This window comes from Perna viridis, chromosome 12 (genome assembly GCF_037379345.1).
Source record: "Perna viridis isolate PV_CMFRI_1.1 ecotype Kerala chromosome 12, ASM3737934v1, whole genome shotgun sequence".
Classification (NCBI taxonomy): Eukaryota; Metazoa; Mollusca; class Bivalvia; order Mytilida; family Mytilidae; genus Perna; species Perna viridis.
This window is the reverse complement of record NC_142456.1, coordinates 4,939,713-4,953,191: the sequence shown is the minus strand read 5'-3', so window position 1 is coordinate 4,953,191 and position 13,479 is coordinate 4,939,713. Positions and strand designations below refer to the sequence as shown.

Here is a 13,479-nt window from a genome sequence, read left to right as displayed (position 1 = left end):
TGAAACAATCGCATTGGCCCTGAATGGTACAGGCATTTCAATTGAAAGGTTGGTTAAATCAGTTTATATAACTCGCTTAAACTACTGCTGCCAATACGATTCATTATTTCCGGCATATTTCAAACAAAATAGGTAGCATAAAATTGCCATCAGTAAAATCGGTGAAATTATTAGTCAAAAACAGAATATTCCAACAATAAATAAGTTAAATAAAACAACTAAATCCAATAAATCAGACTGTAAATCAGAAACATTTTATTCAAAACTTCAAATGAATCCATGACTGCATATTTAGTTGCATGACAAATATTTATTTTGTATGAAACAGCTTACGTAATCATTATAACATATGCGGTCAAAGCGCCATAACTTCAAATTTTAAGTGGAAAAATGGATCACCGAAATAAAGAATAATGAAGTTTAAATTTCCTTGTATGTTCTTACTTTTTAAACCGATGACTATCCTTTTCTACGACAAGGATAATTTAATCAGAACTTTATTTTTTTGTTGTTGCGACCTCCAGTATTATTTTTGTTAGCTCCCCTTCGTCGATGTGTTAAAAAAGTTGTTATATGTATTCATCATTTGCGTCTCGTTTCCACAAATAGAACAAATTAAAATATTTTATTTTGAAAATATTAGTGAAGTAATAATTCTGCAAAAGATTATAATGAATTTTGAGCATTTTTAATATTGTCACACTTATCCTTTAAAAATAAAAACAATAACAAAATCAGGTACCATACTTGAGTAACGATGAACCATGGAGCAATATTATAAAATAGCCGCAGTAAGACTTGCCAGTGATAAATATTTTCCTATTCAAATCAATAGAAAACAAAGCATGCAATATATCCCAGTACTTACACGCAAACTTTCAATCGTATCCGGAAAAAATCGGAGACGTTCTGAATATGTTTTCAAATTTATTGCACTGTTGTCGTCTGCTTCAAGGAAAACGGTAGTATTTATTTTACTATAGCCGACAATACTAACCTTCTCAAGTTTTTCAGTAATTTCTTTTTAAAACTAGGACTCAAAAAACATTTTCTGTTGTAATACTTTCATCTAGAGATTTAAAAAAATCACCATGGGAATAGAGGTTGACCATCATTTTTTTCAACCACCATCAAAAGTTTGAAGGTACCGGAATTTTTGCATTTTTTGGTTCCGCACTCATTTGTAATATGCAGTCTTTTTAAACGTTCATACACTATGCATTTTGAAAGATAAAAAAAAACTTAATTTTTTTAAAACTTTAATCCTTTAAAAATCTGACAGAGAAAATCGTCATTACTTACTTTGTCAGTACACCAAATTGTCCTTTCAAAATTCTACTTCCTTCCATCTGAAGAGGGCACACGATTAGTCAGGCTAATGCAGGGAAATAAATACTACTATTTTCCCTTAAAGAAATGGCTGAACGAGATATTTACTGGTTGTTACAAAATGCGGAATTTGAAAAAAATACCACCAGAGGAGGCAAATAAAGCTGTATTAAATGTTGACAGACAAGGAGTCAAAAACTTTATAGACAAGCAGAAAAAGAAATCTGTATGTGAAGGTCAGCGTCAGCGCCCGGCGAACTTTGAATCGTTTCCACTACCCGTAAAAAAAGTTCAAGCGAATACTTCCACTGGATTTATCACAGTTCCCAGGAATAAAACTCACTTAAAATGTGTTTTGAACTGTTCAACATATTTCCGTGTTTGGTGACAGTTATTGTGATTTCATTTTTCTTTCAAATAATACAAACAAGAAATGCATTCCTTTCAATTTTACTACAATTTATCAAACATTCAAAAATTCATATTGCACTAGTTCATATATTTATTATGCATCATATTTGGACTAGTTCAATAAAACACGTATAACGTTGTAAAATGCATTATATCCAACAAATTAGTATAATGTTAACTGATATATTTATTACTATATAATAAAAGGGTTATTGCATGAATACTGATGAAGATTGTCCCTCGCAGAATATTATATTGCACGAGCTTGCGATATACCCTATATTATAAGACAATACGTAAATAATGTTAATACATGCGTGAATGTTAGTTTCTGAAAACTGTCTTTAAAAGTATACTTCCAATACATTTTTTCAAAGTGGCTTAGACCTATTATCGGCACCTAAATCGGGGATGTCCAGCTGTTTATCAGTAAAAACCACTATTTACGATCTTTCAATGCAAAACAACTCCATGTATGGCCTAATATTTAGACAAAAGCATAGCGAAAATATCACGATAAATAAACATGTATTAATAATTTTCAATTGTCATTAAAAAAAAAAAATCAAAGTACTCATGTACTAAATCTATTTACATTGACTCTTTTAGTTGCCTTAAAATAGGAAGAACAGAGACCGACGTCTTGGTTCTCAAAATATTTAAACAGTTATTGTACAGTAATTTTGTAAAGTCACTTTGTTCTGACATTGTTGTTCCAACTTGCACAACGGAGGCACATTATTCACACTTATGTACAATACTCATACTTTTGTAGAGACTTAAAAGTACGAATTTAGAGTTTACAATCAGAGTTTTACCCTGACCATATTTGTTCAATACACACTCAAATAATACCTTTACAATGCATAATTCTAGGTTAAATGTTTTTTAGTATTTCATAGAGGGGTGACCATTTGACCTGGAAGTGACAATTAAGACCTTTTGCTGTGGATACTTTGTAATTATCTCCCTTTGAATTTATCTATTTTCATGAAAATCACAAGTTCATTTTGTTGTCAACTAATTGTATTGATGAAATTGACAGTTTATTACAATACAATTACTACAGAATTCATCTTTCTTATAAAATCAAAAGTATTTTGCAAATTTAATAATTGTCAAAAACCTCGCCTTTTAAAATATAAACAAGAAATAAATACTGTCGATCGAGCTGTCTCTACTGGCTAGAACACAATAAGCCATTAGCCGAAAGATCATTTCTCATGAACATGATTGTTGTCAGATGAGAATTGGCGGTAAAGACCTTTCAAATATTCTGGAACAATTGATCTTTTAATTTTGAACATATATTTTTCTGGAAATGAAAACTTTGAACAAAAATACAGGTTTTGATCAATTAGTTGTTTATTAAAACATATCAACCCTTTAAAGTTGTCGGACTCGTGAAACTAATTATACACTGGAAATAATTTAATATTCTATATCAAAACCAATTCAAATCCAATTAAGATCAATGAATTCTATATAAGACCAACTAACATCCATATTAAGATCAGTGAATTCTATATAAGACCACCTAACATCCATATTAAGATCAGTGAATTCTATATAAGACCACCTAACATCCATATTAAGATCAGTGAATTCTATATAAGACCAACTAACATCCATATTAAGATCAGTGAATTCTATATAAGACCAACTAACATCCATATTAAGATCAGTGAATTCTATATAAGACCAACTAACATCCATATTAAGATCAGTGAATTCTATATAAGACCAACTAACATCCATATTAAGATCAGTGAATTCTATATAAGACCAACTAACATCCATATTAAGATCAGTGAATTCTATATAAGACCAACTAACATCCATATTAAGATCAGTGAATTCTATATAAGACCAACTAACATCCATATTAAGATCAGTGAATTCTATATAAGACCAACTAACATCCATATTAAGATCAGTGAATTCTATATAAGACCAACTAACATCCATATTAAGATCAGTGAATTCTATATAAGACCAACTAACATCCATATTAAGATCAGTGAATTCTATATAAGACCACCTAACATCCATATTAAGATCAGTGAATTCTATATAAGACCACCTAACATCCATATTAAGATCAGTGAATTCTATATAAGACCAACTAACATCCATATAATATTAAAAAAAAACAACTAAGATTCTTATTAAGACCAGTAAATTCTGTATAAAGACCACAGAAATTCATATTAAAGCTGCATTAGCTGTCAAATTCGTATTTCTTTTCTGTTCAAATATACCTTAACTTTGAATTATTTCTACTAATTTGTACTTTTCCTGTATAATTTCATTTGATCTCCACACATAAAATGCATTAAATACATGAAATAAATGTATATATATTGATTGTTTTGCAAGACAAGAAATCGACCTAGATAACTTCGTACACATGTGACTTCTGGTGACCATAATCCGCGCAAGTGCAGTAAGGGTCGCTTCTTTAGTAACAAATCTGATTGCAAAGTGAAAGTTGTTATTCAACGGTAAGGAAGACGACGGACTCAAGCCGTGAAAGAAAAAAGTTCGAATTAATTGAAAGGATCCTTTTGAAGTTTATGTGTTGTGATATAATGTGGCTCAAATATGGTCATTATTCACTTGAAAACTAATCAAGAAATAGATGAAATGAAATGGAAACAAAACACGTGCTTACCTGTGTATCCGTTATTGTTTTTTTTTTACCAAGGTTAAAGTATTTTTAACCCACGTGTATGTGCCGTCGGCAGTCTTCGGAAGTAAAGGAGAAAAATAATTAGATCAGAGATATCGATCTTCTCTAATTAAAAAAACCCCGTTATTTTCACAAAATTCTGTAGGTATTATCGACATTGACTGCTTCAATTGCAATACTACAAATTTATTTCATTGATACAGCACAATTCAGTAGAATCAAAACTTAACGAATTTGACAGCTAATGCAGCTTCAAGACCAGTTTTTTTTTCTCGCGGAAACAATAGTTGACAGATGACTGTAAACCGGTCAATTTCTATTGTTTTTGAACACATTAGTAAATAAAATTTCTATACCATTTAAATTAAATAGCTCACATTTTTTTATTTGTTTTATTTATGGTTTTGTATTACCAGAATATATTTCTACAATTCAAGTATGGAGTCATGTGGCCAATTAATGGGGTGATGGGCATCGGACAACACGACACCGGGTAATATGAAATGGGACGTGAGGAATGTGGGGTCAGTTTTAATAATGATTCAAGTGATTTATCAATTCCTTAATTATAAATGTAAGCTATTAAGCAAAATTTGTAACATCCATTACCCGTCTTTATGACATATGGGGTGATGTTGTATAAGAATGAGAAATTGGCAATGGTACAATTGATTGATGTCAAATGAGACAATAGGATATGGTGCAATCGGTGATGGCGAATTAGACAATGGTGAATGATACGATGGGTGATGTCGAATAGGCCATTACAGTATGGTGCGATAGGTGATAACGAATTGGGCAATATGGTATGGTGCAATGGGTGATTAGGAATGGGACAATCGATTTTGGTGCACTGGGCGATGACGAATGGGACAATAGGGCATGGGAATGAGGCAATGGAGAATGGTGCAATGGGTAATGACGAATGGGGAAATGGGATATGGGAATGGTGAGAATGGGAAGTTGACCGTATAGACGAGCGATAATGGGTCGTGTTTACATGTTTTGTTTTAAGCCTTTTGTATTGCTGAAATTAGTTAACCCATTGGGATTCTCCTGTGTAATTTTTAATATTCTGTTATCGTGTATTTTGATACATATGAATAGGACTATTTAGGACTGTTATGGAAAAATGGATATGATAAAATCCAACATATGCACCAACGTATAATCATCGTAGAAAAAATAATTACTTACACCAAAAGGTCTTTTACATACGTAATAATGCATATAAGTTCAACAACAAAAGTTTTATAATCCAGGGTAACCAGATCGATGACATTTGGAATAAGTAGTGTGCATATATTGAACAAGAACACATGAATAAATAAGTCTTGAAAAAATCATACAAAGACTATAATATTCTTGTAACAAAAATCATGTGAATATCTTATGCTTTTCTTGTATGACATCGTAATTTCTATTCTTACTGTTCCTATAATAAACATATCAAAAATATGATATACACGTTTTTTTTTTATGATATTTGATCAATGGTACTTATCATAAATATAAATGTTTTATGACCATTGCAACACATACTTACACACATATAATTACCGAATATTTACATTCACACGGCAGTATACATTTAATATCAGTTTTCTGTTGGTAGCAATACATTTGACCAAAATGGGATCTAATGACTACCAGTTTTGTGGGACGCTAAATTTTGACAACGAAATTCCCAGGCGTTTTGTCGTCGCACAGGTAATTGAGCTTTCATACATGTTTTAAATTATAAATTGCAGTGTAATGGTGAGGCTTATAAGTTTCCTTCACGGAATGTGATGTAATCTCAAATTTGCCAAAGGATTATATTATGACAACTGTCATTTTATATTGGACTAAAAATTCCAAAAATTTCGTCATTTCGGGATTATACTCGAATGCAGTGAGACGAATGTCGCTGGCTGTGTAAGACGTGACCACTCTTCTGTGGTGTGTCTGTTGTCACTTCCGGTATTTTTTTCTCTAGAAGTTCGTATTGTGTTTTAATGAAGTATTTGGTTGCCCCTATCAACTAATATGTTATATTTATATTGCACCTTGGCTTCTACTAAAAAAATACACGGCGTGAAATAAGCCAAAGATGTATTCTTCCAGTAGCATAATATCGTCTCGTTTTTCTGTCTTTCATTTTGAGCAACATCTATTGCAAAAAGACGTGCGGTCAGTTTTAGCGTGATTTCTAATAGGTTCGTGTTCAAGTATAAAGATACGATTTATAATTTTGACCGTGGACATAATTAAGATTGCTCACTACAAAATGCAGTATAATAAATAATATAATATTGACCCTGGACATAATATATATAATATAAATAATAATATTTTAATAAATAATAAAGCAAAAAATGACCATTGCAGAAATCAAATTAATTTGTAATAAAACAATCAGAATTGGGAAACCTTCTCCATTAAACAATTCTCTAGTTGATAAACATAACTTAGTATATTTTCCGGCAATGAATATATATCTTATATTTAGTTTATTATATTATATACATTGTGAATCATATATTATATATCATATATCATATACACTATATTATTTCTTTCTTTATTAATATTTCTAGTGGGGACCGTCTTGGGTGTATCCAGTATGGACTATATTTTGTTTGCTTTTCCATGTTTTTGATAAGATATCATACTACCAACCAAGCTTCCTATATCCACCAACAGATGTCAACACACCAATGATGTCTGTATATGGCAACTTTCTAATTGTTTTGTACAATGTCGTCGACTGTTGTTCAACAATTTATGTTCAGTTATTTCGAAGAGATATTTTATCAACACAAAAACGAAGTAAGTCACATATTTTATCTTGTATGTGTATAGTAAAAATCTGTGTGTCCCCTTTTCCCTACAATGTGAAATCATTTCCCAGATCACCAGTTTAGGAATGATCTATTTAAAGACAAATATAATGAACATTATTTTGGGCGCTCACAAAACAATCGATTGAACATTGTTTTAAAACGGTTGAAGTTGTGTGTACATCTTGAATCTTAGAGAAACGGTATATATCTGGTAAACATTAAAGCAATCTCTGAATTTACACAGTTAGTCAAGAGCCGGAATTTGTCTTTTAAATCGAACTTATAATCCTTTATTTTTCGAAAAGGTTTTTGACATTTGAAATTCTTGTTTGCGAAAATGTGAAAATAAAAACATTCACGTTTACTCATTTCACAAAATCCCTGCAAATAAACAACAGAAAAAAGACTACTTGTACAGTATTGAAAAATTTTAATTTCAGGGTTGACAGAAACAAAGATATCTCTACTTCTTCAATCGTCTTGGTTTCTTTTCGAAACCAGCAATACATTTGCATTTAGTGAGTCCGTCTATTGTGGCATTCTGTTCAATTTTTGTAAGTTGATCAATTATCAAAATTTAAAATGGGAATATACAAACAACTGCTATATGTTCACGAAGAGTTAAAGAAGCCAAACAATTTATCATTACAAATGTATGTCAAGACTTGACATTGCGATGTTTATTAATTATTATTATCTAGATATTGCACCGGGTGAAATAATGCGTATTGCATTATAATTAGAGAAGAGGTAGCTGTTAATATGAAGTAAACAATTATGCAATCTCTGTGGCACCATTTGCTTCAAAATCTAAGGTCATACGTTCGATCTGATCAGTATATACCCAGCATTCGCGAAACACATTTGGAAATTTAACGTAAATGTTGATTCATTTAACAGATATGTGTAACGAATCGTTCAGTTATATAGTTTTTGAATTGTATACGTTTCATCGTGTATCATCACTATTCCTCACCCCTTCTCCCGAAACCCATTGCCATTCTACTAATAAAAAACAGTAGCCATTTAAGTAGTAACCTTAAGTAGTTTAACCTTTATAAAAAATCAGACATGTGATTCATTTCTAAACCTACAACACTTCCTTGTTTTTCTTCTGCAAAATAGTTCTGATTCTTATAAGAAATATGAATTCTGTAGTAACTGTGTTGTAATAAACTATCAATTTCATCAATACAATTAGTTGAGAACAAAATGAACATGTGATTTTCATGATAATAGATAAATTCAAAGGGAGATAATTATAAAGTATCTACAACAAAAGCTCTCAATTGTCACTTTCAGGTCAAATGGCCACAGCTCTATGAAATACTAAAAGACACTTGACCTAGAATTATGCATTGTAAAGATATTATTAGCCATGGTATATTCATTTGGTTGTCGTACTCGAGTTAGATAATAAAAAGAAGTTATGTTCTTGATATGGTTTGATTTGGTTGGTCTAATTGGAAAATGGATGTATGAATTTCTCAAAAGACAGATTAAAATACAGGACTATCATTACGAAAAATATAGCACATGTAGAGCGAAACAACATCATTGTCCATACAATAAATCACTTTATCATTCTACGTGCCTGAGTTTTGTATTGACTAGTGCTTAGTCATATTCAATATTGTATTCATATTGCATGTTTCTTGTTTCAGCATCTTTTACCCTGAATATATATTATCCACTAGTGAAGTGTTTATATGTTGTCACAAACATCTCTATTTGTGCGAAGCCTATCAGAGTACAGCATGTTATTTATCCTGTATTGTATGTCGTGATCAGTGCTTTTTTCAATGGATTACATAACTACCAATGTCCAGTATCAATTATCTTAGGAACTGTTTTAGCTTCAACTGTAATAACAGTGCACATGTTATTATACTCTATATATAGACTGCGATCATTTTTAGCACAAACATGTGAAAAAGTACAGGAATAAACCGGTTGTGGTAGCACATTTATCAATGATTTAATGTTTAACAATAAAGCTTGTGTGAACCGTGGATGGGATAATTGGTCTAATATGACAATATCAGAAATGACGCATGAATAATTTTGTGACTTATTATTTCCAAAACGTACTGTAGTTGAAACGTTTTAACCATCGATGAGACATGCGATATCCCATGATTTGTCAAATTTAATTGATGATCAACAGATTATTAAAATTCATAACTACACATTTCTTTTCATATGTATTTTTCTCATTATGTGTACATTGTGTTAGAGTATGTCATTGCGTACAGAGCCTATTTTACACTTACGAATCAGCATTATAGAAAAAATATCAAAATATATCGGGGCCCATTGTTGTTTAAATACTTTAAACACAATGATTTATTGTTAATTTGTTTTCTTTTGATAATTTATTTCCAGTAGAGAAACAAATTACTTCTTGTTTCGTCCGATTTTTCATTTTAAACACACCACGAAATCATTTTGAAACTGAATGTTGTACATCACATACTTCTTTAAAACAAAGAACTTATAGAATTGAAAGAGTAATCAAGGGAACCAATGTTATAGCGGTAATCAAAAGAATGTAATCCAGGGACAAAGATCAGACATGGAAAACAGACATACACAACAAAGAACATAAAGTAACTAAAATTATACATACAAAGTAACAAAAGCAAATAAGCAACCCTGACTCCACTAAATATTGGGTGCATGGACCAGGTGCACCGGTAGGGTAAACGTCCTCTGTTTTTCTAGAAACACCCACCAAGTTGCTCATAAAAATTCAAGTCCGGGGTAGACAAACGAGGAAAGGAAAACTATGACCCGTTGAATAAATTAGTTTTCATGGTGCAGATGGATAAACCAAACGATCCACAAGTCCATGATGACGACCATAAAACTTTTGTAGTGATGACTTCAATCTTGTGCAACATAAACCTGTTCCAGAAGCCTATTTGTTAGAGTTCTAGTGCGATACTAAAAGTCTGCGTAGTTTCGGCAAGCTCTGGCATAACGTATGAGTTGTGATATGAACACTCAATACGCAGGTGCTGAAAGGATGTTTCCACAGATGAAAGGAAAGTTGAGAATTTTGAATGAAATGTCATCACGTTTGTCGTAAAGTTTGGTCAATAGTTTTCCTTTACCATCGATTTCTAAGTGTAGGTCAAGATATGAGGTTGACTTCACAGTGACTGTAGTATCCTTTATCGCAAGTTCTTTGCGATGTATCAAATCCCCGAAACTAGGGTTGTTTAAAGATAATACGTCTTCTATATAGCGGAAACTGAGATTAAAGGATCCAGCTAAACGATATTCTTTCTTTCGGATCAGATCAACTATAAAGTCAGCCTCGTAAGAGTAAAGAAAAAGGTCAGCAAGTAAAGGAGCACAATTTGTTCCCATTGAAAAACACGTCCACCACACTGGACAAATATGTTGTCGATTAAAAATTCCATCGTTATGTAAACATCTTCCTCTGTATATTTGGAAGATGATTTAGAATTATTTCTTACAAAGTAGGAGGAATCTCTATCAAGAACTATATATTTGTATCTAGGTGTACCATTTTTTTGAAAAACAGCGATGTATAATGTTTTCAAGTCCGCATTTGAACTGAGTATGGGGAATAGAAGTATACAGTGTTGAAAAATCATAAGTTTTAATGCTATTATATTGAGATAACAGTCTTGAACTGATTGTCTCCAAAAGATCTTTCGAATTGTTCAGGATCCACATTGAATTAATACCACTACGGGAGTAACAAGTATTGTGGTAGAACTGTAGACCCTCCTTGACATTTGTGAGTATAGAAGTTAGAAGTTTTGAAAGAGGTTTGGTGGTACATTTTGCAGATCCAACTATGAAAGGTTGTTTGTATGGATTCTTGAAAGTATTTCCCAAGATGGAATGAAAATATAACACATTAACTCCCTGTGACCCGTAAGATAGATCATATATTCAAAATTTTAGACCGTTGAATGGTTATTGGTTTTGAAACAGTAGCTATATATGTCGTCATAAGGACCACATCTTTTTTAGGGGACAACTATTGGTCACGGAGACCACTAGCTACTGGATAGAATTATATATTGTTTGAAATAAAAAAATAAGTTGAAGAATATTTCACTTTGCACTTCATAATATGCGAGTTGTTTTCAAGGGTTTTCAGATTCTCTTTCACATATAATAAAAAGTGGAGGGTGTCATGGTCAAAATTTAGCAAATGTTCACATTGCATAAAAACAAACTATGGGCAAAATGTATGACCCCATATTTTTAAAGTTGCAAATCAAAAGAGAAAGAAAAAATATCTTGGCTAATGAATCTTAAACATTAATTATGAGAAACATCTTTTATTTTAGAAGTTTATTTACAAGGCCTGGAAAATAAAAACAATCATATTACAAAACTTATATTGAAGCCTTAACAGACAATGGCTGTTTGTGTGTGTATTTGTGTGTGTGCTTATATGGTATATAGCATGAAACAGATTTCAAATGAAAAGACTTGGTGGTCGTTTTAATTAATTTATGTTTTGTAATTTTAATGTTTATAAAATATTTTGCGCTTTTGTTTCTTAACAAAAGAAGGCGACTTTTTAGTGACTTCCATAAAAATTATTCAAAAGCATTATTTGTATGATATATCAAAGGAATAATATAAGGCGATTATTTTGCATTACAAAAATTTCATCAGGTATAAAATATTGCGACAAAACAATGCAAACATGAATCTAGAGTAGAAAGTGGCATTGTGAAATGTTTCTAGGACTCAACTACTCTTACATTTATGTATTTTTTTTCTAGTGGTTAGATCCCTTTAAAATGTACTTGCATTAAGTACAAACATGTCAATCAAATTAAAATCAGACGTTTGGATATGTTGTACAGGAGTTTCCTTCTATTGCCTCTTATACAGGTATCAGGTGCATAAAAACAAAATAACTAAAGAGATTGTATTACAAAATTAATCATATTGCATACAAAAATTATTCAAAAACAAAAATATTGGAACAAGAATCTGAATCAAGCACTGAAAAATTACATAGTACATTAGTACATATACAAGGAATGAAACCACAAAGCGTTAAGGATTTTGAATTTTATGATACTGCAAATTGGGTAAATGATCAACGATATAGATCGAGAGAACTATCAATGCTCAAAGATCTCTTGTTGAAATGGGAGCTCAAAAAAGATAACAAGTTAAACAAATTTTCCGTTCAGAAAATTTGACCTCTGACCCGAATAAAAACCTACCAAATTAAAATTACGATCGACATTTTCGAAAAAGTTCATTTCATCAGCGTTCGATTGATGTTTGATATAGGTGTATGCTATGTCAGTGCAATAAAAATGACCAGAAACAGATAAGAAATGCATTAAAATAATGCTTTCATTCATACACATATAATATTATTTATATTAAATTTTCATTTGTATGACATGCCATATTCGAATTGAAAATCTTTACTCTCAAAACACCATTTAAACGTGTAGATGTTAAGACCTTTTTGTATTAAATGAGCTAAAAATAAAAAAGCGTAGGCCCTACATAACAGCGACCTTCATACAGCTTTATTTATAAGAATCAATCACCTATATACGAATGAACTGTACTTCAGTAAAGCGGAACGAGCGAAGGGTTATAACAAAATTACCGAGCCGATAAAATATAGGCAGGAGTCAAAATGAATAGTCTGAAAGGTCCGTACAACAAATGGTAATATCGGTGCAAAGACTAAAAAGATAGAAATGATGTTATCTTCATTTAAAATTGTAGTAAGGACAATAAAATCCGTTAACTTATGTCTCAGTTTATTTTAACTAGGATTTGGCTGTTCATCATAGTGGACACTCAGTAAGATAACATTATTTTTTTTTCCTCACAAACGTTTATATTACAATTACATTCACTGTGTATGTCATTAAAATATGCTTATCTCACTGATGTGGTTTGATACGATATTTTATTTATTTTATTCTTTAACTAATATGTGTCTTTATACAGTATTTAAACATATTAGCTAATAAAGAGTGTCATAACATTGGTATTTTCATAAAGAGTGTCATAACATTGGTATTTTCATATCAATCTTTTAAAAAGTCCTCGTACAGTCGTATTGGGTTTTGGTCAGTCAGAACTTGAATATATTTTCAATTTCAGTAAATCATCTTTACTGTTTATCGACCTTTCATGGCTTTCATGATTTCAAACTTATAAAATATGTTTTGACTTTTCAAGAAAACA

General features: G+C 31.2%; 1 protein-coding gene across 2 annotated transcripts; it reads left to right on the top strand.

Annotated features, from left to right (window-relative positions):
* The first annotated feature begins 6,008 nt into the window (after window positions 1-6,008).
* Window positions 6,009-9,437, top strand: LOC148600943 (uncharacterized). Of its 2 annotated transcripts, XM_088555983.1 has the most exons (4): window positions 6,009-6,142; window positions 7,012-7,243; window positions 7,698-7,811; window positions 8,922-9,437. In XM_088555983.1, exons 1-4 carry the CDS (start codon window positions 6,065-6,067, stop codon window positions 9,203-9,205), a joined length of 708 nt encoding a protein of 235 aa, XP_088412109.1. In that variant the 5' UTR covers window positions 6,009-6,064; the 3' UTR covers window positions 9,206-9,437. The 2 variants fall into 2 exon arrangements, with proteins under 2 accessions (XP_088412109.1, XP_088412110.1); XM_088555984.1 differs by lacking the exon at window positions 7,698-7,811.
* Window positions 9,438-13,479: the final 4,042 nt, after the last annotated feature.